The 20,029-nt window shown below is 38.5% G+C and overlaps 1 protein-coding gene across 3 annotated transcripts; it reads left to right on the top strand.

Moving 5' to 3' along the window:
* Positions 1-843: 843 nt before the first annotated feature.
* Positions 844-19,660, top strand: LOC127810598 (auxin response factor 1-like). Of its 3 annotated transcripts, none has more exons than XM_052350149.1 (16): positions 844-1,151; positions 1,676-1,744; positions 1,974-2,131; positions 2,862-2,977; positions 3,510-3,605; positions 3,690-3,746; positions 3,995-4,147; positions 4,267-4,351; positions 13,490-13,580; positions 13,670-13,834; positions 14,833-14,952; positions 15,034-15,112; positions 16,943-17,105; positions 17,192-17,700; positions 17,837-18,027; positions 19,033-19,660. In XM_052350149.1, the coding sequence occupies exons 3-16, from the start codon at positions 2,089-2,091 to the stop codon at positions 19,199-19,201; spliced, it is 2,037 nt and encodes a 678-aa protein (XP_052206109.1). In that variant the 5' UTR covers positions 844-1,151; positions 1,676-1,744; positions 1,974-2,088; the 3' UTR covers positions 19,202-19,660. The 3 variants fall into 3 exon arrangements, with proteins under 3 accessions (XP_052206109.1, XP_052206108.1, XP_052206110.1); XM_052350148.1 differs by having other exon boundaries at positions 1,676-1,858; XM_052350150.1 differs by having other exon boundaries at positions 848-1,151; positions 1,676-1,858; positions 15,037-15,112.
* Positions 19,661-20,029: the final 369 nt, after the last annotated feature.

Genomic DNA, 20,029 nt, shown 5'->3' with positions numbered 1-20,029 from the left:
AAACTAACCATGCCTTAAAAAAAAAAAAAAAATCATTTTTAGCCACTTTTATGAAAAAATAATTTTCAGTCACTCAAAACAAATTAATTACACTCTATAACCACTTTACTAGTTTTGATCCTATCAACTAATTTTGCAACTCTGTCATTTTTTTTAAAGTTTTAACCTAATCAATTTTGACTCTGTCACATTTATAATTAAATATAGTTCTTGAAAAAGAATAAAAAAAAAGTGAAAAGTGGTTATAAAGTGTAATTAGTTTATTTGAGTGGCTGAAAACGTTTTTTTTTTTTTTTTTTTTTCAAAAAAAGTGGTTAAAAATGATTGTGTGCATATTTATAAAACATTATTGATATTTAGCAAATAAATTTTTGCTTCTTTCAAAATCACTACTATTAAGCTACCGAATTAGAGGGTTAATCAAATATCGGAAATGTTATTTGGACTCTCAATTAATTCACGTTTGAAATTCGAGGAAAATAATAAAATTTTGGAGGCTTTGCTAAAAGCCCGGCCCAAATGGGCGGCATGGATCAGCCCAAGCCCATGGGCCTGATGGCGGAGTGTGTGAAGTAAAAGTCACCGCAAACCCCAATGATTGGACGGACGGACGGGAAGACAACGACGGAGGCCCGGAAACAACAATGAAAATGGGCTGGGACATGGGCGTAATTTGAAGCAAGGGGGAGGGGCGAAAACGTAAATCCAAGGGCAAGGTGCTTGCTTCTGTTGTGTACGCGTGGAAAGGTACTGCAGGAAGAACAGGGCACGCCTTGGATGGCTGTTGCTTGCGACTCGTACACAATTATACTCGGGATACTCGCGCAATTATTAATCAATTAAGAAGCGATTGTTTCCATTTGATCCTGCGATTTGGATTTTTGAATAATAAATATATATAATTAAAATGCTTTTGGATTGGTTCTTGTCGGCTTGAACCGGGCAAAGACCGTCATCGATCGCGTTTACTCTCTCTCTCTCTCTCTCTGTGGTTCGCTTGCCTTTTACCCTTTCTCCAAACCCTAATCATTTCTGCGCTCGATCTGCCTCCGTCTCCACAAGCAATCACCGAAGGTATTGATTGTCGGGGGAGCGGTGGTCAATCAATGGCGGATTCGTCTTCGTTTTCCTGTTGATCCTATCTCTCTCTGGTTAGTGTTGTTTCTTTGCCGATTCGTACATCTTCGCGCACACACGCACGGACATGCGTTTGTACATCATTCATGTGTATGTGTAGATGTTTGTGGAGGAAAGTTTGTTCATAGTTTTGGTGATCTCAAACTGGAGTTAGTTCGTTTCTATATATGGCGCCGGCTAATTCCTTATTCGATCTTATGGTCTTGTAGTTTTATAGGGAGACTGTTTGATCTGAAATAATTTCAGCTGGTTTTCCATCTATATTTTCTGTTGCGCGTCTCTCTGATTCTGTCTAAATCTGAGTTTATGTTGATTGTTTACAAGACGTGTTTTAGCTGTATGTTCGTCGACGTTTCTGTATAGAGATGTGGGGGATGGATGATGTGTTTGTATGGAATGAGGATAACAAAATTGGCGGTTTTGTCCTACCAGATTAATAAAAAAGGCTGCTGTTTTATGTCAGCTTTCTGGAAAGCTTGATAGTTTTATCTTTTTCTTTGTTGAAGTCTTAACAAGCTTTTGATTGAACTTTGTGCAGGGAATTTTGTTTTTCTTTTCCGAATTTTGAGTTTAAAGTTGGGTTCAGGGCATTTCCATCGCTTGGAAGGTTCGTACTTTGTGTGATTGGTGATCTCGGATTTGAGCGTTAAAGTCATCCCAGAACAGGCCATTTTGTGCTGTATTTAAGACCTGCAAATATAGCTTAATTATCCCTTTCCAAGTAAGGAAGGGTTTTCTTTGGCAGTCTAAAAGCCAATCTACTTCATGAATAATATGCTTGGTTATATATCTGGAGAGTACTTTGACCAAATATTCATCCATCTTAATTTTGGTAGGTGGCTAAACTCTGCTCCTTCAGCACAGCGACAGCCTTTAACATAGAAGCTGGTTTTGGCTTTCAATTTGGGGTGGTAAAATCTTGTGAACTTGAGGGATTTCTGGTCTCATCTGATGGCAAATATTACTGGGAATCTGTCTGCGGGGATGCATTCAGGTTAGAGTTGTTATTTAAACACTTCCAGTTTTAACAATCAGTCTCTTGAGTGATATCCTTGATGGCAGTTCGTACTCTGGAAATCTCTGGAATGTGGATTATTAGTGTCTCTGCTAGTGTAATTCATTACCTACCTCTTCTATTAAATTTCACATTTTGACAATTAAAGGTTCTTGGTCCTTGAAATTATGTTGTAGCTTCTAGTATCTAGAATTATTTTTCTAGTTATCCACTGTTCCACTGGTCTATCAAACTGAATTTGGTGTTTTAGTTCAGAAAGTAATTAAAAGTTTTAATTATGATTTTGGAATTCCTGCCTTCCTTTGATAGAATCTAGTTCTAAAAAATTCAAGAGTTCTATAACTAACATTTGTTTTTTCCCTTAAGTTTTCAAGATGATACTATAAGATCTATGTTCCCTTGTCTTGCATTTGCATAATTCTTGGTAGCTTACCAATATATTTATGCTACTTCATGCTAAGAGTCTGTCCCTTTTGCATAGATATAGTTTCTATCTTTCTAGCATGTGGATTACTACTAAATTTAAAACTTAGTGGCTCCTGATTGTAATTTTCAATGATTCACAGACCAAGTAATAGTTTCACAAAAAACAATATTCTTCTCCTTTTACAACGAATTATCCAATTCCCTTGAGTCTTTATTTTGATTGTTCTCTACTATCTCATGCGCTCTTTTCTTTAAGTTTTATTCTCCAAATGTGATATTGTAGGGTCCAGAAGTGGCGATTTGTACAGTGAACTGTGGCACGCTTGTGCTGGGCCTCTTGTTAATCTTCCTCGTAAAGGAGAACGGGTCTATTATTTCCCTCAAGGTCACATGGAACAGGTGAGATGAATTCTATCAATTCTTAAAATGAGAGAACAGAGGCAGGGTTTTTTTTTTTCCAATTTCAAATAAATGAGTTCAATGATTCCTTTATGTAAGGTACCGACTCAGAGGAAATGCTCTTTCCAATTAGCTCCACTCCCTTGTTTGATTTATTTTTCTTGTATTATTACTTTGCAGTTCATATATAATTTGTGTGTAAGTGGAAAGTGGTAACTTGGACAGAGCTTGGCAATTAATAAGATCCTTTGCTATGCTGTTAGAGACTACAGTTGGCTTTTACGTTGTCCATTGTGTTTTTCTTTATTTTTAATTTTTGTCTTCGTTTGCTGGTTTGTGAAATAATACTGTGCTTTCTACATCAAGTTTTTATTATTCTGAATAAGAATGGATGAGGGCTGTCCTTTGTATGTGTGCTTAACAGTTAGTAGCAGCCAAAATCCATCCAGATGCACACTATTCTCATCTCAATTGTTTTTGGTCTAGTTTTGAGTTCATTTTACTTTGTTGAGGAAATTACTTCTTATTTCAGCTTGAGGCATCGATCGATCAAGGAGGGGATCAACAACTGCCTTCATTTGATGTACCAGCAAAAATACTTTGCAAAGTAATGAATGTTCATCTGCGGGTATGTTTTATGTTGATGATTCATAATTTATAGATGGATGTGTTTTCTTTTTCTTTACTCTGTAGTTAACGACTTCGGTTGTAGGCTGAACAAGAAACAGATGAAGTATACGCACAGATAACTCTTCTACCTGAAGCAGATGTGAGTTTTCATTCCCTTTACTACTCTTTGAAACAAGAAATTATTCAATGCTTTATTGACTTGTAGCTTGCGTAATGTATTCCCCCCCCCCCCCCCCCCCCACACACACACACACGCGCGCTTGCTTGCTTGCTTTTTATTTGGCTTGTAGGGTGCCATATTCACTTAAAAGGGCTGAGATGCCCCTCCTCCCCTTTCTTTCTATTAGGTCTTTTTAGGTGACTTCTTTCATTTGTTTTATTTATCAGCAAAGTGAGGTAACCAGCCCAGATCCACCTCTTCCTGAACCTCAAAGGTGCAATATCCGTTCATTTTGCAAGACACTTACTGCTTCAGACACAAGTACACACGGTGGATTTTCTGTTCTTCGGAGGCATGCAGATGATTGCTTGCCTCCACTGGTAAGTCAAGAACAACTGTACCGTTCTGTATAATGTTCTCATTGACTGCACTAAGAATTACTATCTTGTTTTCTGGGAGATCTTCTTTTTCATGTTTTTGACTCTAATTTCCTCTTCAGGATATGTCCCAACAGCCACCTTGGCAGGAATTGGTTGCTACTGATCTCCATGGCACTGAATGGCATTTCCGTCACATTTTTCGAGGTTAGTGTTAAAACCGAACACTGATATTGCCCAATATACTCACTTAATCCTCACCGAAATCAATCACAACACAAATATAAAACAGAAAGTAAATAATTGACAGAATTGAAAGAGAACAGAAATTCAAACCACAAGATGATGCACGCCGATTTACCCTGGTTCATGCCATAGAAATGGCACTACATCCAGCACTCCAACGAAGAGAACAATCCACTAAGAACTTCAGAAATCAATACAAGAATCACTCACTCGCCTTCTCTTATCTCTCGAGTGCAATACTCTCAAAAAGACTCCAAGAACTATTCTATATCACAACTCTCTCTCTTTTCTCACTGCACTCGAACAAGAGAATGGAATGACAAAAATGATTGATGATCATAACAGGTCCCCTTGCCCTCCTATTTATAAACTAAAAGGGCGGACCTTCCTAAGGGAAATAACCGACTACTACAAAGTCTAAATTACCCCTGCTAATTACAGTTAAATACAGATAAGTCCTGCACTCTTAACTGCCATCCGATCATCCTCATAATCTCTCCTGATTTCCTCTAAACTTCCAGCACATTAACTCGGGCAAAACATCAACAGTTAGGATTCCATCAGGACTTCTTGTTGGTGGAAGTACACTTTCATAGATATATCCTGAAAGTGGATGTATAACTAGATAAAGTTGGAGATCTGTTATGGTTGCTATATTATGAATGTTGACTGTAGGATCGATTGTACACACAATAAACTCCCACTTCTCACAGCCAATTCACAACCAATAGAGCAGAAATAGAATAACAGATACCAGAGGAGATAAAAACAACAACAGATTCGTAAATGAGGCAAGAAGACTTATCCTGGTTTAGGCACTCCCTTAGGATAATATGCCCTACATCCAGACTGCCGAAGACCTGGAAGAATTCACTAGAAAGTGATGGATTTTCAGCACTCCCTCTTGCACACACTTGGCTATTAACAGTAGCCTTCCCTCCCAAGAATACAAGGCTTGAGCGCTTTGCTCTCTCTCAATTCTCTCTAGAGCTCGTGCAAGATTAATCAGAACGAATGAATGAATGCCTCTCGATCGAGAACCTATCCACCTCTATTTATAAGGGATAGAGGCGGTTACAACAGGGAGTAAAAATGCAATTACTAGAAATAAATGAGATTGCCGGTACTAACTTATAAGAGTTAGTTTCCATTACAGTTTAAACTCAAAAAATATAAACATACAAAATTATTCCTAACTACATTCTAAGACCCTCTCCCGAAAATTGAATGCTAACTAATGCAAATCATAACAATGAAGTTGGAGTCTCGGGGATCTGATTACGGTTGCTATGTTTTTGTGGCTACATGAACTGTGTCTCTAATGTTTTTTTCAAAGCTCTAGAGGTTTATCATGGGACCCATTATCTTCCTCTCTTTTCATTCTTGTTACTGAAGCTTTAAGTTTGATGGTAGGCAGGGCCAATAGAGCTGAGTGGTTTTTTTGTCTTTCACAATTTTTATTAAATTCTCCATTGTGACGGGTGTCCTGATTTGTTTTGGTTGGCCAATGATCATGAGGTAATATTTTGCGAGTATTTCTATCTTGGTTATAAGGGTTGTGCTTGGCCCCCTATCCTCAGGAGGAACCTCTAAGATTGGGCATCTTTCTTCGGTTGCCTTGGGAAAATTCTGTGAATGGGCAAATTGAAGACAACTTGGGATTGGAGGCCTTCCTTGAATGGTTTTTTGTGAAATCGACCAATCAATTTTTATTTCCCTTGAAAAGTTATTTGGAGGTTTGATGGTCCTCCAAAGCTTTCCTTATTTGTTTGGATGGCTTTTCACTGTTGGTTTCTCATGATTAGCACTCAAGGAGGAGGGGGCAGTTGTTGGCTGATTGGTGCTTCATATGTAAGGGCAATACCAAATCAACTATCATCTTCTGCTCTGTTTTCCTATTGTGTGAAAATTTTGAGATTCTTCTTTCACATTTTTGGTGTCAACTGGGTACTGCCTACCTTGGAGCTATTGTTTGCATGGGGTAGGGGAACACATTCTTTGGCTCAGAAATATGTGTGGTGGTTGGCTCCTTTTTTTGTGATGTGGCATTTTTGGTGAGAGTGAAATAGGAGGGTCTTCAAGGACTTGGACTACTTGAATCTTTCTCTAAAGGGCTTTATTCTAGTCTCTTAATGTTTGTGGTGTAGTATTTCCATTTCCTGTCCTCCTCTTGCTTAATTTTTTATGAGCTGTTTTCATTTTTGTTTGGTCTATGCTCATGCTTTTCATGTAAATGTTCACCACCTTGTGGTAATTCTTTTTCTATCTATTAAAAAAATTATCTGCATTTTCATTTCTAATAATCTTTTAGGATTTTTTGAAAGCTAAGGATTCACTTGTTGTTGCTTCTAAAAATTATGTCTTTTTTCTTTATCTGGCTTCAAGATCTGATAAACTGGGGAGAAAATGTTTGCTTGTTCTAGAAATAAATTTTCTTATAAAAATAAAAATTATATAAGAATATGATTTTTAGTTTTCATTTATTTCTGGGACCAAAAACAATAAAAAAAAAAACCATGATAGTGGAAGGTTAATTCCAACAAGCATTACCTTGGAGCTTTTATGTCAGCATACAATCATGGTTGGTCTACCCTTGTCTCCTTTGTTAGACTGCAAAGGATGGGAATCTCATTGATAATGAAAAAGGCATTTTCCACATTCTCTGTCTTATTGGAACAGGTGTTAGATAACCTGTTTTTATTTTCTTGGGAGGTTGCCTGGATATTTTACTCACTAGGTTACATCTATAGTTAATTATGCTTCTACTTTCTTGTTCTATTTTTATTTGAGTTAGATTTAGCCCTCCTTTCCTCACTTCTCTTGTTTAAAAAAATAGAGGTTGTGTGGGATAAATTGGTAATTTGAGACTTCATGTATCATGATAGCTTTGAGTCATGGCTCAGGATGCTTGTTGCATGTTGTTTTTGTCATTCAGAAACTTGATTTTTTTTTACTTTCATTATTCACTTTTTTATGTTGTCATGTATATAGGTTGAAGCTATTGTAATAGGGGTAGTTATGGCTATAATAAGTTGTACGTAAGGTGTGCAGGTGAATTGTACACGGGAGTGGTAATTGTTTTTTGGCGCCAACTCCTCGCGGTGGACCAGTTTAAAAGCACAATCCCACCTCATTTGGAAGGCATTGAATACAATTTGAATCGCCTTATTCTCTCCCAAATTTCCCTCTACTTTCTCTCCTTCTCTTTCTCTTCTCGATCCTTCTCCCTCAATTCTCAAATTCCCCTCCCTCCTACTATTCCCGCCTAATTCTCCTCTAAATAGATGAGAATTCTACCAGTCAGATCATGGATCTGACAAATTGTTATTAGAGCACGCTCCTGGTTGAAGGTTTCTGGCTATCCAATTAGCAACGGTAGACGGTACTTTCATGAAATAGATGGAAATGCAGCTGCAACAAGTGACAATCACGATGATGGAAATGAGTGGGATCCTAAGCGGTTGGAGTGGTGGTTGATAAGAAGTTGGAGGATGTCTTAGATCGATTGCGCAGAGACATGTGCAATTAGATTCGTCAAGAGATTAGGAAATTGAGCAACATGCTGCCTGATCAGATGCAACAATTCATGTTGATGTTCTCTAGTTAGGCACAGGTAAGACTATCCCCTGATTTTCCCCCTCATGAGAGATTGGAACCAATACTTCCGGGCATTGGCACTAGTCATAGAGTGGCCAGATCTTCGGAGTTGGAGGCTGATCCGGTGAAAGTAGGTGACAATGTAGTGGACAGGAGATCGAAAGTCTAGGTGACTTCGAACCATTCCAATTTTCCAGCTCCAAAATTGGAATTACCTATGTTTGATGAGTTGCAATCACGTTGGTGGATTCAGAGATGCGAGAAGCTATTTAGCATACATCAGGTGGCTGATAACCAAAGGGTTACTTTGGTAGCATCCTATTTGAATGATGTAGGGGATGTGTGGTTCCAAGGGTGGTCAAGGGTGAGAGATGATTTGCAATTGGGAAGAATTCATTAGGGGATTCTGCGAGAGGTTTGGGGAACGAAGGACCATGGATATAGTAGAAGAATTCAATAAGTTGAAACAAAGTGTGATTGTGCAGGAGTACCACTCAAGTTTGAGGAGTTGAAGTCGCTTATGCTCAATTGGAATCCCTACATGACCGAAGAGTACTTTGTGTCAAGTTTTATTAGTGGGCTAAGTGATGATCTCAGGCCCATGGTAAAGATGATGAAGCCTAGAACAGTGCAAGAAACGACTGAGAATGCCTTGTTGCAGGAATTGACAATAAAAGCCTTGATGAGAAAGCAAAGGATCCAAGGTAAGGGAGGAAACTATGGCCTAACACAGCAAGGGGGAAAACTCCTGGAGCAAAGAAGGCAAGTGAGTTTGTGCTATAGGAGTGGGGATAAATACTTCCCTGGACACCAATGCAAGAGACAATTGCTCTTGCTGGAAGGGGGTGAGATAGAAGAGGATGCAAGGGAGGAAATAGTAGTCGTGGTGAATGAATTAGAGGAAGAGGACAATGGAGCTATTTCACTACATGCTATAAAAGGAATGGCTAGCAGGAAGATCATCAAGATGGAGGGGAAAGTACAAGAAAGTACCCTCATGGTGTTGATTGACAGTGGGAGCACCCACAATTTCATCGACGAAGGGACAACTAAGAAGATGAAGTGTGAGTTATCAAGTACACAACCCCTATTAGTGACAATTGCTAATGGGAGCAAGTTGCTGAGTAAGTTAGCTTGTTTGGGATTCTGTTAGATGATGCTGGGGGAGACCTTTTGGGCTGACCTAAGGCTATTAAAGTTTGGGGGATGCTGCATAGTTTTGGGGGTTGATTGGATGAAGGGGGTAAGCCCAATCAGCTTCGACTTCAACAAAATGGAGGTGACATTGGAGAAGGAAGGGCGGAGGGTAACTCTCCAAGGGAATGTGGAATCGGGAACTTGCAAAATGATTAAGGGGAAACGGCTGCAGAAGTTGCTCAAGTACAAACTCTCTCAAGTGGCTCAAGGGGAACAAAAGGGATAGTGTATGATGGCAACCAACAACCAGACATCTTCCCTATGGCAAGTACATGAATTGGCTTTATGAGATACACTACTGATTGAATTCTAGGACTTATTTGTAGATACTAAGGACTTGCCACCCAAAAGACCCTTTGACCATTTCACACCCCTCCAACCTAATGCAGAACTAGTAAACATCCGGTCTTATAGATACCCTCCTAAACTCAAAGTAGAGATTGAAAAGTTAGTTAAAGAAATGCTAAACCATTCTATAATTCGTCCCAGTCAAAGCTCATTTGTCTCACTTGTTCTATTAGTGAAAAAGGATAGAACCTGGCACTTTTGTATTGACTACCACCAGCTAAACACCATCATTATCAAGGATAAATTCCCTGTTAACCTAGATCTCACCATTTATATGATCACTCAATCACTCAAACTTACCTAACGAAATCTCTCTAATTCGCAAATGAATAGCAAACAGAATACAATCAAGAACTGCACAACACACAAGAATTTACTTTGGTTCGGTCTCAATGAAAGACTTACATCCAGCTTGGCTTTCGCCCCTGCTTTCTCCACTATCTTGAATATCAATACAAGATTACAAGTGCACTCAAACTCAATTCTCACCTAGCCCATAAACCTAAAAGCTATATAGAGTTGTTACAAGAAAGATATTCACTCTTCCTCACTGCACAATCTCGCCCTAAGACAGCTTGCTAAACTCACAAAAGAAAGCATACCCAAAGCCTTCCTCTCGGCCTCTATTAATAAGCAATAGAGGCGGGAGAACCTACCTGATTGACTGCCCAAAAAGCAGTTACAACAAACTCGGTCAACCCTAGAAAATAATAAAATCCTTTCTAGAAACATAACAACATAATATTTCCCTAGAACAAATGTACTTTAACATTCCCTATCGCAATTGTTGAAGACCTATTAGATGAACTCAAACATGCCTCAGTATTTTCTAAACTAGACCTGAGATCTAGATACCACCAAATTCGGATGAACCTAGTTGACATACCCAAAACAGCCTTTAAAACCCACCATAGACATTACGAATTTACAGTAATACCATTTGGATTGACTGATGCACCAACCACATTTCGGGCCCCAATGAATCATATTTTTGAACCTTACCTTAGAAAATTTGTGCTGGTATTCTTTGATGACATTAATTTATAGTCTTACCTTCTCCAAACACATAGAACACCTTAGGATTGCATTTTAAGTCCTTAGATTCAATCAGTTGTATATCAGAAAGTCCAAATGTGCCTTTGCTTAGAAGCATGTGGAATATTTGGGGCACGTTATCTCTAGTGTTGGAGTTAGCACAAACCATAAGAAGATAGCTGCCATGATTGTTTGGCCTAGACCCACTAATGTCAGGGCTTTGAGAGGGTTTTTGGGGTTGGCTGGCTACTATAGGTAGTTTGTGAAAAATTATGGGGTGATTAGCAAACCCCTGACTGAATTGTCGAAGAAGGATGGCTTTAGGTGGGATGAAAGAGTCGAGGCTGCATTTGATCAGTTGAAGTAGGTCATGAGTGAGGTTCTAGTGTTGGGGTTGCCTGATTTTAACAAGCCATTTACATTAGAGATAGATGCTAGTAGCACTGGAGTAGGAGTTGTTTTGGCACAAGATGGTCGGCCCTTGGCTTTCCTTAGTCAAGCCTTAGCCCCAAGGCACCAAAGACTCAGCATATATGACAAAGAGTCGTTGGCATTTATGGCAGTAGATAAATGGAGACACTATTGGGAAATGGGATAGTTTATAATCAAAACTGATCATGAGAGCTTTAAGTTTCTCCTATAGCAAAGGCTACACACTCGCTTACAAAGGAAGGGTAGGGCCAAGCTAATGGGGTTGAATTATGTGATTCAATTTAGGAAAGGATGGGAGAACGTGGCTACATATGCTTTGTCAAGATGCCATGAGGAGGGTGCTAGCATAGCAATCACTGCATTGGTACCAAGAGGTGGCAACCAGCTATGAAAGGAGGGAATGGACGAGAGAGTTATTGGAACAATTGAGTATTGATAACAACGACAGGCTGGGATATACTATACTAATGGATTGATCAGATACCATGGGTGGTTAATGATTAGGGATTGTGGAGCTCTGAGGAGAAAAATCCTTCAAACCATGCATGGATCACCCCTAGGAGGACACTTAGGGATTCAAAATACCTACAAGAAGGTGAAACATGTATTCTGTTGGCCTAATTTAAAAAAATTAGTGATGGAGTTTGTTCTCAGTTGTGACACATGCAAGAGATGCAAGCATGAGTCAATGGCACGACTAGGCCTCCTACGACCCCTTGGCATCCCAGATCAGGCATGGGTCAATATTATTATGGATTTTATAGAGGGTTTACCCAGGTTAGAGGGGAAAGATTGTATCTTAGTGGTGGTGGATCGTCTTACTAAATTCAGCCATTTCTTGAGCTTAACCCACCCTTTACCACTCTAGAAATAGCCAATCTTTTTCTGGATAACGTGGTTAAGATGCATGGAGTACCCCAAATAGTTGTCTTGGATAGGGATGAGGTGTTCACTAGTTTATTCTGGCAAGAGCTACTGAGGTCCTTAGGCTCTAAGCTCCATATGTCAACAGCATATCTCTCGGAGACTGATGGACAATTTGAATGGGTGAATCAATGTCTTGAAACTTATTTGAGATGTTTCTATTTCTTCCAGCTTAAAGGATGGCACAAATGGTTGTCCTTGTCCCAATGGTGGTATAACTTCAGCCACCACAACTCTATTAACATGACGCCATTTGAGGCCCTATATGGTTACAAACCTATCCTACTACCAGCTATTGGGGAGCCTACTACAATAGCAATCATGGATGCCTACTTACAGCATAGGCAGCACACCCTGTAGACCTTGAAAATAGAATTAGCCAAGGCCCAAAATCGGATGAAGCAACTAGCAGACAAGAGAAGGAGTGAAAGGGTGTTTGAAGAAGGAGATGAAGTGTATCTCAAGCTCAGCCATCCCCACGTAAAATCCCTCTCTAAGTAGTCGATCTCTAAGCCGAGTCCCAGATTTTATGGCCTATATCCAATCATTGCAAAGAGTGGGCAAGTAGCCTACATGTTGCAGTTGCCTGAGGGAACACACATTCACTCCGTATTCCACGTCTCCCTCCTTAAGAAGTTGGTCGGAAACAATGTATTCAGTAGAGCCTCAGTGGAGAAGAGTCAGCAATCACTGCTACCGGCAAGGGGCTCCCCTAACTCAAGTACTAGTTCAGTGGTCTTCCCTACGTGCTGACAATAATACCTAGGAGTACCTACCCGAACTCCTCAAACAGTTCCCTAGCTCGGTCAATCTGCTCCACATTTCTTGAGGACAAGAAATAGTTTAAGAGGGGGGAAATTGTCATGTACCTAAGCCAAAGCTATTGTAATAAGGGTAGTTATGGCTGTAATAAGTTGTACTTAAGGTGTGCATTGTACATGAGAGTGGTAACTATTTTTTGGCGCCAACTCCCCGCAGTGGACCAGTTTAAAAGCACGGTCTCGGCTCATTTGGAAGGCATCAAATACAATTTGAATTGCCTTATTCTCTCTCAAATTTCCTTATACTTTCTCTCCCACTCTTTCTCTTCTTGATCCTTCTCCCTCAATTCTCAAATTCCCCTCCCTCCTACTATTCCTGTTTAATTTTCCTCTAAATAGACGAGAATTTCGCTAGTCAGATCACGGATCTGACATATGTTTAATTTTTACACGTATTAGAAAGACATAATTAGGTACAAGATAATACATAATAAGTTCTGCGTGGCATGTATTGAAGATAAAAGATGCCTGAAACATGATTAAGGTGATTTAGACGTGGTTGGAATGGGTGAAGTTTGTAATGAAAGCAAAGAAAGATTGAGGAAAATTTATTGAGAAACCCTTAGACATGACATAAGATATAATGTATTACAGAAGATATGACTGTTTAGGTAGAGATGGTTAGAGGGTTAAAAATTCCTGACTCAATCCCACATAGTGGGATTAGTGCTTGTGATCATTAATGCTGTTACAGTTATTGGGTTATTTCATATTTGTGGATGCTTAACAAAAGTATCTTTTGCAGGGCAACCCAAGCGCCACTTGCTCACAACCGGATGGAGTGTCTTTGTTAGTGCCAAGAAACTAGTTGCTGGTGATGCTTTTATTTTTTTGAGGCAAGTTTTGAATGTATGGAGTTAATATGTTCTGGTTTTTTATGTCCCTTGTCAATTTGCAATACTTTTTCTACTTTGTCGTTTTCCAGAGGCGAAAATGGTGAACTCCGGGTCGGAGTGAAGAGGCTCATGAGACAACAAAGCAACATGCCGTCTTCTGTAATATCCAGTCACAGTATGCATCTTGGTGTTCTTGCCACTGCATCTCATGCTATATCAACTGGGACCCTATTTTCAGTCTACTATAAGCCAAGGTCCTCTTTTGCCTTATTTTGCCACGACAAATCAATTATGTACTTTGTTTTATCTTGTTGTTATTCATCTTTCCATTTGGGATTTATTTCGTCAGTTCTAATGACTAAATCATATGTCAATCTTTGAATATGAAGCCATGCTGCATGTACTTGGGTATGGGTGTTATGCGGTGTTTGTATCCAAATGTTGAATTTTTTAATTCCTATTTCTAAGGGCATCTCTGTGAGGCTTGGTAGCATTGTTAAGGTTGTTCCTTTGTGACTAGAAGGATATAGGTTCAAGACATGGAAAAGTAAGGCTGTGTACAAAGATGACCTTACCCCACACTCAGAAAGTGGGGAGCCTGTGCATTGGGGGCGCCCTTCTAAGACATCTTCGATTTCTTTTTTTCTATTTTTAGGTTAACAGTGTCCTTTTTGGAGTATTTTATATATGCCTTTTCTTGCAATATGCTTACTGACGTGCATGGTCATCTAGATGTTGATATGTGTCCCATATCCTCATACAAGAATTTGAGTCTCTGAGGTGGGAATTTCACACCATTTAGAAGAGTTCCTGTGACATTAATGTTAAATAAGTAGGATGGTTGTTCTAAAGAGACCTATCTCATGTTAGCGCTGCTTATTAATTCAGAATATAGTTTTGGGGTACCAATACTGGGTTGAGTCATCTACATACTTATTTCTTTCTCCTGGAAATTTTATATTAATTTTTCATGCAAGAACTTTGAAGTTTGAATGTAGAAGTGGATTTGTTGAGTTCTGATGCACAGATAATTTTTTTCATTTATTTAGTTTTGCATATTGTTATCTTCATAGTTCCTCATCAAAGGCTTAGTATTGTTATCTTTGAAGTTCTTCCCCTTGCATCTGCATATATGGCCTGTTAAATAGGGCTCCATATACATCCCAAAGTGAACTCCTTTACTGAAATTTTCTTTTACAATATAGTAGGTTGCGAAAATTTGATTTTACTGAACTTCGGTACTAATTGGCAGAACAAGTCGATCTGAGTTCATTGTAAGTGTCAACAAATATCTTGAAGCCCACAGCTGTAAGCTATCTGTTGGGATGAGGTTTAAGATGAGATTTGAGGGAGAGGAAGTTCCTGAAAGAAGGTAAATTGTGTAACAGCACTAATATTTGTTGGTATTAGGGACTTGGAAATCTTTATCATTTTGGTGTATTTCATATTTAAGCAGGTTCAGTGGAACAATTGTTGGTTTTAGAGAAAGTAGTTCCTCTGGATGGCCTAATTCTGAGTGGAGATCTTTGAAGGTAATTGTATTTCTTTCTTTACGCTCATATTGGTTTTCAGTTTTGTTAGAGGGTATGTTTAGGGTAACACAGCACCCTTACATTTATGGATTTAATAAGAGATGCTGGCTATGTAGTAAAAGCTGGTGTAACTTGACATGCAATGTTCTATGTTTGTCTGGTATAATTTTGACCCTTTCAAGGCCAAGAGAGCTAAGCTAATCTCTCATGCAAAATCTTCTTTTCTCTTAATCTTGTTTTGTCTAAACTTGAGTCTTGACCGTAAAGATTTTGTATGGCATGCTGCTGCTGAACTACTTAAGCAAGGCTCTGTGTTGTTACTGTTGTATTTAACTGCTTGCTTCTGTTTAAAAATTGGCTGGAATGATGATGAGCATCTGCATACTGGACTTTGAGAGCCCTGCTCACTGTGGCAAAACCTTGCAGCTGATATTGGTCGTAGAAATTGAGGACTTGAGTAGGTATAAAGAATCCTGAAATGTATAGGTCTCAAGGTTAGAATTACCTACTTATATTATCTGACATTTAAGCCTTATAGAATGAAAGAATATCTTGACTTTGTTGGCCAATGTCACTTATTGCAGACTAGTCCATTGGTCTAGCTAATTTATGGTCATTTCATGTACCATTTTTTGATTTATGTCACTTAGAATAATACTTTATGTAGTTTGAGATGCAAAACATGATATTATGTTTTATATTTGCAGTGAAACATCTCAAAGCTTCACTTATTATTAGAACGAAGGCTTTCAAATAGAGGATATAATAAAATCTGCTAGAGTGGGGGTGAACCCTATACAAAAGAACAACCCCACAGGCTAAATAAAACAACTGAAAAACAGTGGAAGCCCAAACCAGCTGCAAAAGCTCATACAGGAAATGGGCAAGGAAAGAAAAGGCAAAAGGATTAGAAATTAGATAGCGATTGAAAAACAGAAAGAAGAATAAAAACTTTCAGAAAGTGGATAGAGTGCTCCACTCCATCAAAGGCACAACTATTTCTCTCTTTCCAAAGATGCCACACCACTGCAAAGGGAAAAAATTTCCACAACTGCTTCTCCAAAAAAGAAAACTTTGCTCCCCTGGCAAACCAGAAATCCAAACCGAAACTGGCTTAACCTATTGATGAAATGTGTTATTTTCTCATAATTTTTAGAATTCTCAGGAGGGGTGCTTTTTTTCCTTTGCTTTTAGATTGGTCACTTGAAAAAAGGGTAAATTACCCCCCCCCCCCAAAAAAAAAATGCTGAACTCTTGTCTTTGTTTCAATTTTTTAACAAACTGCCAATTTTGTCAATAGTATACCAAACTTTGTGTTTAGTTTCAATTTTATAATTAATTCAATTTTTTTCTATTATATATCAAACTTTTTATTTAATTTCAATTTTATAATTCCATAACTATATTTTATGTATGCATATGCATACATACATGCATATATATATACACACCAAAAGTATATATTGATCCTGTCCGTGTTAGGCAGTAGCCTCATTCATGTCATCATCCACCTCAATGTTTAATGGCACAACTTAATGGAGGTTACGGTATTATAAAATTAAAACAAAACACAAAGTTCAGTATATTATTAAAAAAATTAAAAGTTCATTACGAAATTGAAACTAAACACAAAGTTTGGTATACCATTTAAAAATTGAAAGTAAGTTATAAAATTGAAACAGAGCTAAAAGTTCAGCATTTTTTCAGTAATTTATGCCCTGCATAAACCCTGTTGATTTTTGTTGATATTATCTGAATGTCTTTGCTGTGATTTACCCCTTGCATATTAGTTATTGAGGTTTAACATGTTAATCTTTTGTCCATCTTCAGGTTCAATGGGATGAACCTTCATCAATTTTGCGCCCTGAAAGTGTTTCACCATGGGACTTGGAGCCACTCGTGGCAGCAAGCCCTCGGGACTCCCAACCTCTGCAGGGTAACAAGAGAGCACGGCCATTAGTGGCCTCAGCAACGCCAGATCTTTCTGCTCTTGGTACAACATCTAATATCCATTACCTAGTTACTGCAGCTCCATGTTGTATTTCAGTTCTTAATACAATATGTTGCCATTGCCATTAGGTGTGTGGAAAACACCAGTCAACTCTCCATCAGCTTTCTCGTGTTCTGAATTACAACGTGGTCAGGATCAGTATCCATCTCCCAGATTCTCCTCTGGTACTAATGCCGGCTCTCTTGGCTACAGTGAGAGTAGTTCCCTGACCCCTTCTTCTGAGAACTCTGTATATTGGTCTAACCGCATGGAAACCATGACAGAGTCCTTCATTCCTACTGTTAACAAGGGATTCATTGGAAAGAGACAGTATACCAACAGCCGATGCAGGCTATTTGGTATTGAACTACCTAACAATTCTACTATGGGAGATACTTTACCAGTGACTACAGATGTGAAATCAGGGGGAGTGGATGACCCAGACCCAGTTCCATCATTCGATGTTCAATATGACAGGCATTCAGAACCTTCAAACATTAATCAATCAGATATTCCTTCAATAAGCTGTGAGCCTGAGAAACCATGTCTTAGATCTCCCCATGATCCACAGAGCAGACAAACACGGAGCTGTACAAAGGTTCTTGGCTGATTATTTAGAACTAAAAAAAAAACATTGATGGCTGTATCTTTGTTAGACATGCACATATTTGAACTTCTCTGTGAAGAATGGCTTGGTTACAGATTTTTTATGGAATATTTATATTTTTATCCAGGTACACATGCAGGGAATTGCTGTTGGAAGGGCAGTCGATCTGACACATTTGGATAGTTATCGGGATCTTCTCAACAAATTAGAGAAGATGTTTGAGATTGACGGTGAACTCTGTGGACTATCAAAGAAATGGCAGGTTGTCTATACAGATGATGAGGGTGATATGATGATGGTTGGAGATGATCCATGGCAGTTAAGTAATAGAGCATCTTCTTTCTTTCTTTCTTTCTTTTTTTTGCTTGGTAATAATTGATCATTTTTTTTTCTTTTTCTTTTTTTATAAGTTTTCTTCTAATCCTTCTTTCTTTTCTAATCCTTCCAACTGGATGTGGATCTCATGCATGTTTATATGAATGTCTAAAAATATGGTGGTCTTAAACATAAAAAGTCAGTTGTTCATAGCTAATGCTTTTTTAAATTTGTAATAAAGTTGTAGCATGTAATTGTTTGCCCTGTAACATTGGATGCTTATATAGCTGCTCGCTTGTACATTTAACAACTATTGAGTTGCATGCCAAATATACTCTGTGGGCGGTCTATTCATCTTTTTTGATCCACATGCCATTCACTTATTTTGCTAATAATTCTATGTTTGTCTGCCTCGGTTGTTGTGATTAGAGATTTCGTCAGGTTTACTTTCTACCCAGCTTTAATTAATTTATTTATTACTCTCAGGGTACAATAAATAAAAAGGAAAATTAGGATGGATTTGTGTTTCTGCTCTGCTGCTTTTTTGGATGTTCATTTGCATCAAACTTCAAGACTTGGAAATGGGCTTGTATGTGGAATATAAACAATATTGGTTGTGCATAATTATTATTACTTCACTACTTGTGTTGACCTCAAACTGTATTTTTCTCCCGAATGAGTCTTTGAGTTTTGTGCTTAAGATCAAGGTTTGCCCAGAGCTGAGTTACGGGAAATAACCATTGATATCATTTTCTTTAAGAGGGTTCCAATTAGTAGGATTTTGTTTTGAGTAACTTTCATAACATATTAACATCAATAAGTTTGCTTTTTTATTGAATGACACTCATAAACGGCCTTGCAGGTTTGGGTTTGACTTATTTGTACTTTAGAGATGACAAAATGTTTGCCCGTGTTTAAACTTGTTTATTTTGTAATAATAGTATAAGGGTCGCCGTCCCGTAGGACTTGGAACCGGTTTGATCTTTCCATTCCTGGTTATATTTGCAGTGAGTTCTGTAGCATGGTGAGGAAGATATTTATCTACACGATCGATGAAATAAAGAAGCTTTCACCCAAGATTAAACTCCCAGTCAATCAGGTCAAACACAGCAAATTGGCTATGGATGCTTCAGAAGGAGCTGAAGACCAGCTAGCGGATGTGAGGCCCGGTCACTAATGTCCATCCCCATGCCCGTTACCCTACTATTATCTGGAAAGTGGAAATGCAATAGGTAAAGGTAAATGATAATACCGAAAAGGATGGGGAGAATGACCTCAGGGATCACTCGAGATCTTGTTTCTTCTTGTTTTGATGCTATCGACAACATGTGGTTGCTGCTGCTATGGCTGGTTCAGTTGAGTTACTCTTACATGCAGCAACAAACAAGGATGCTACGCTGAAGATGCAAAGACGGTTTTGCAGCCAGCCATATGAGGTATTGGGGGGAGTTGATTTAATTCAGACGTTAAGGGTTTGTTTGCATTTTAATGTGTTATTGTGGAGGGGATCAATCTCATAGTTTGTAGCTCAGTTGGGTTAACACTTTTAACAGAGGAGATGGGAGAACTTCCCACTTGGTATTGTCTCCTGTACCCTGTCTTTTGTACATAAATATAGAATGCTGCCTTCTCCTTTTGTTGCTTTTCCGTGTCATGTGGATGTATGATCTTATTATCTTATCATGAGCCAGCCAGCCAGCAATGTTTCTTTGTGCTTCTTTTATGCTCTTCTTTTCTGGTTCCGAGCTTTTAAGGGTTGGAGACTGCAAGAAGGAGAAGCACAAGTCTTGAATAAAAATATTGTCTTCTTGGATGGCTTTGTATGTCATTGCTCAAGAAGGTTACACACTTCAAAAGCTTGGATTATCAATTGTTGCCTCTATATGTCAATGCCTTTAAATCTCCACAACCATCAAGAAGACTTAGTGGTTGTAGGGGGTTTCTTTTTTTTTTTTTTTTAAGGTTTAATTAAAGGGTAAGGATAGTCAATTTTATATACTGATTT

This window comes from Diospyros lotus, chromosome 9 (genome assembly GCF_014633365.1).
Source record: "Diospyros lotus cultivar Yz01 chromosome 9, ASM1463336v1, whole genome shotgun sequence".
In the NCBI taxonomy this organism is placed as follows: domain Eukaryota; kingdom Viridiplantae; phylum Streptophyta; class Magnoliopsida; order Ericales; family Ebenaceae; genus Diospyros; species Diospyros lotus.
The sequence above is the reverse complement of the archived record's forward strand: the minus strand, read 5'-3'. Positions and strand labels throughout refer to the sequence as shown.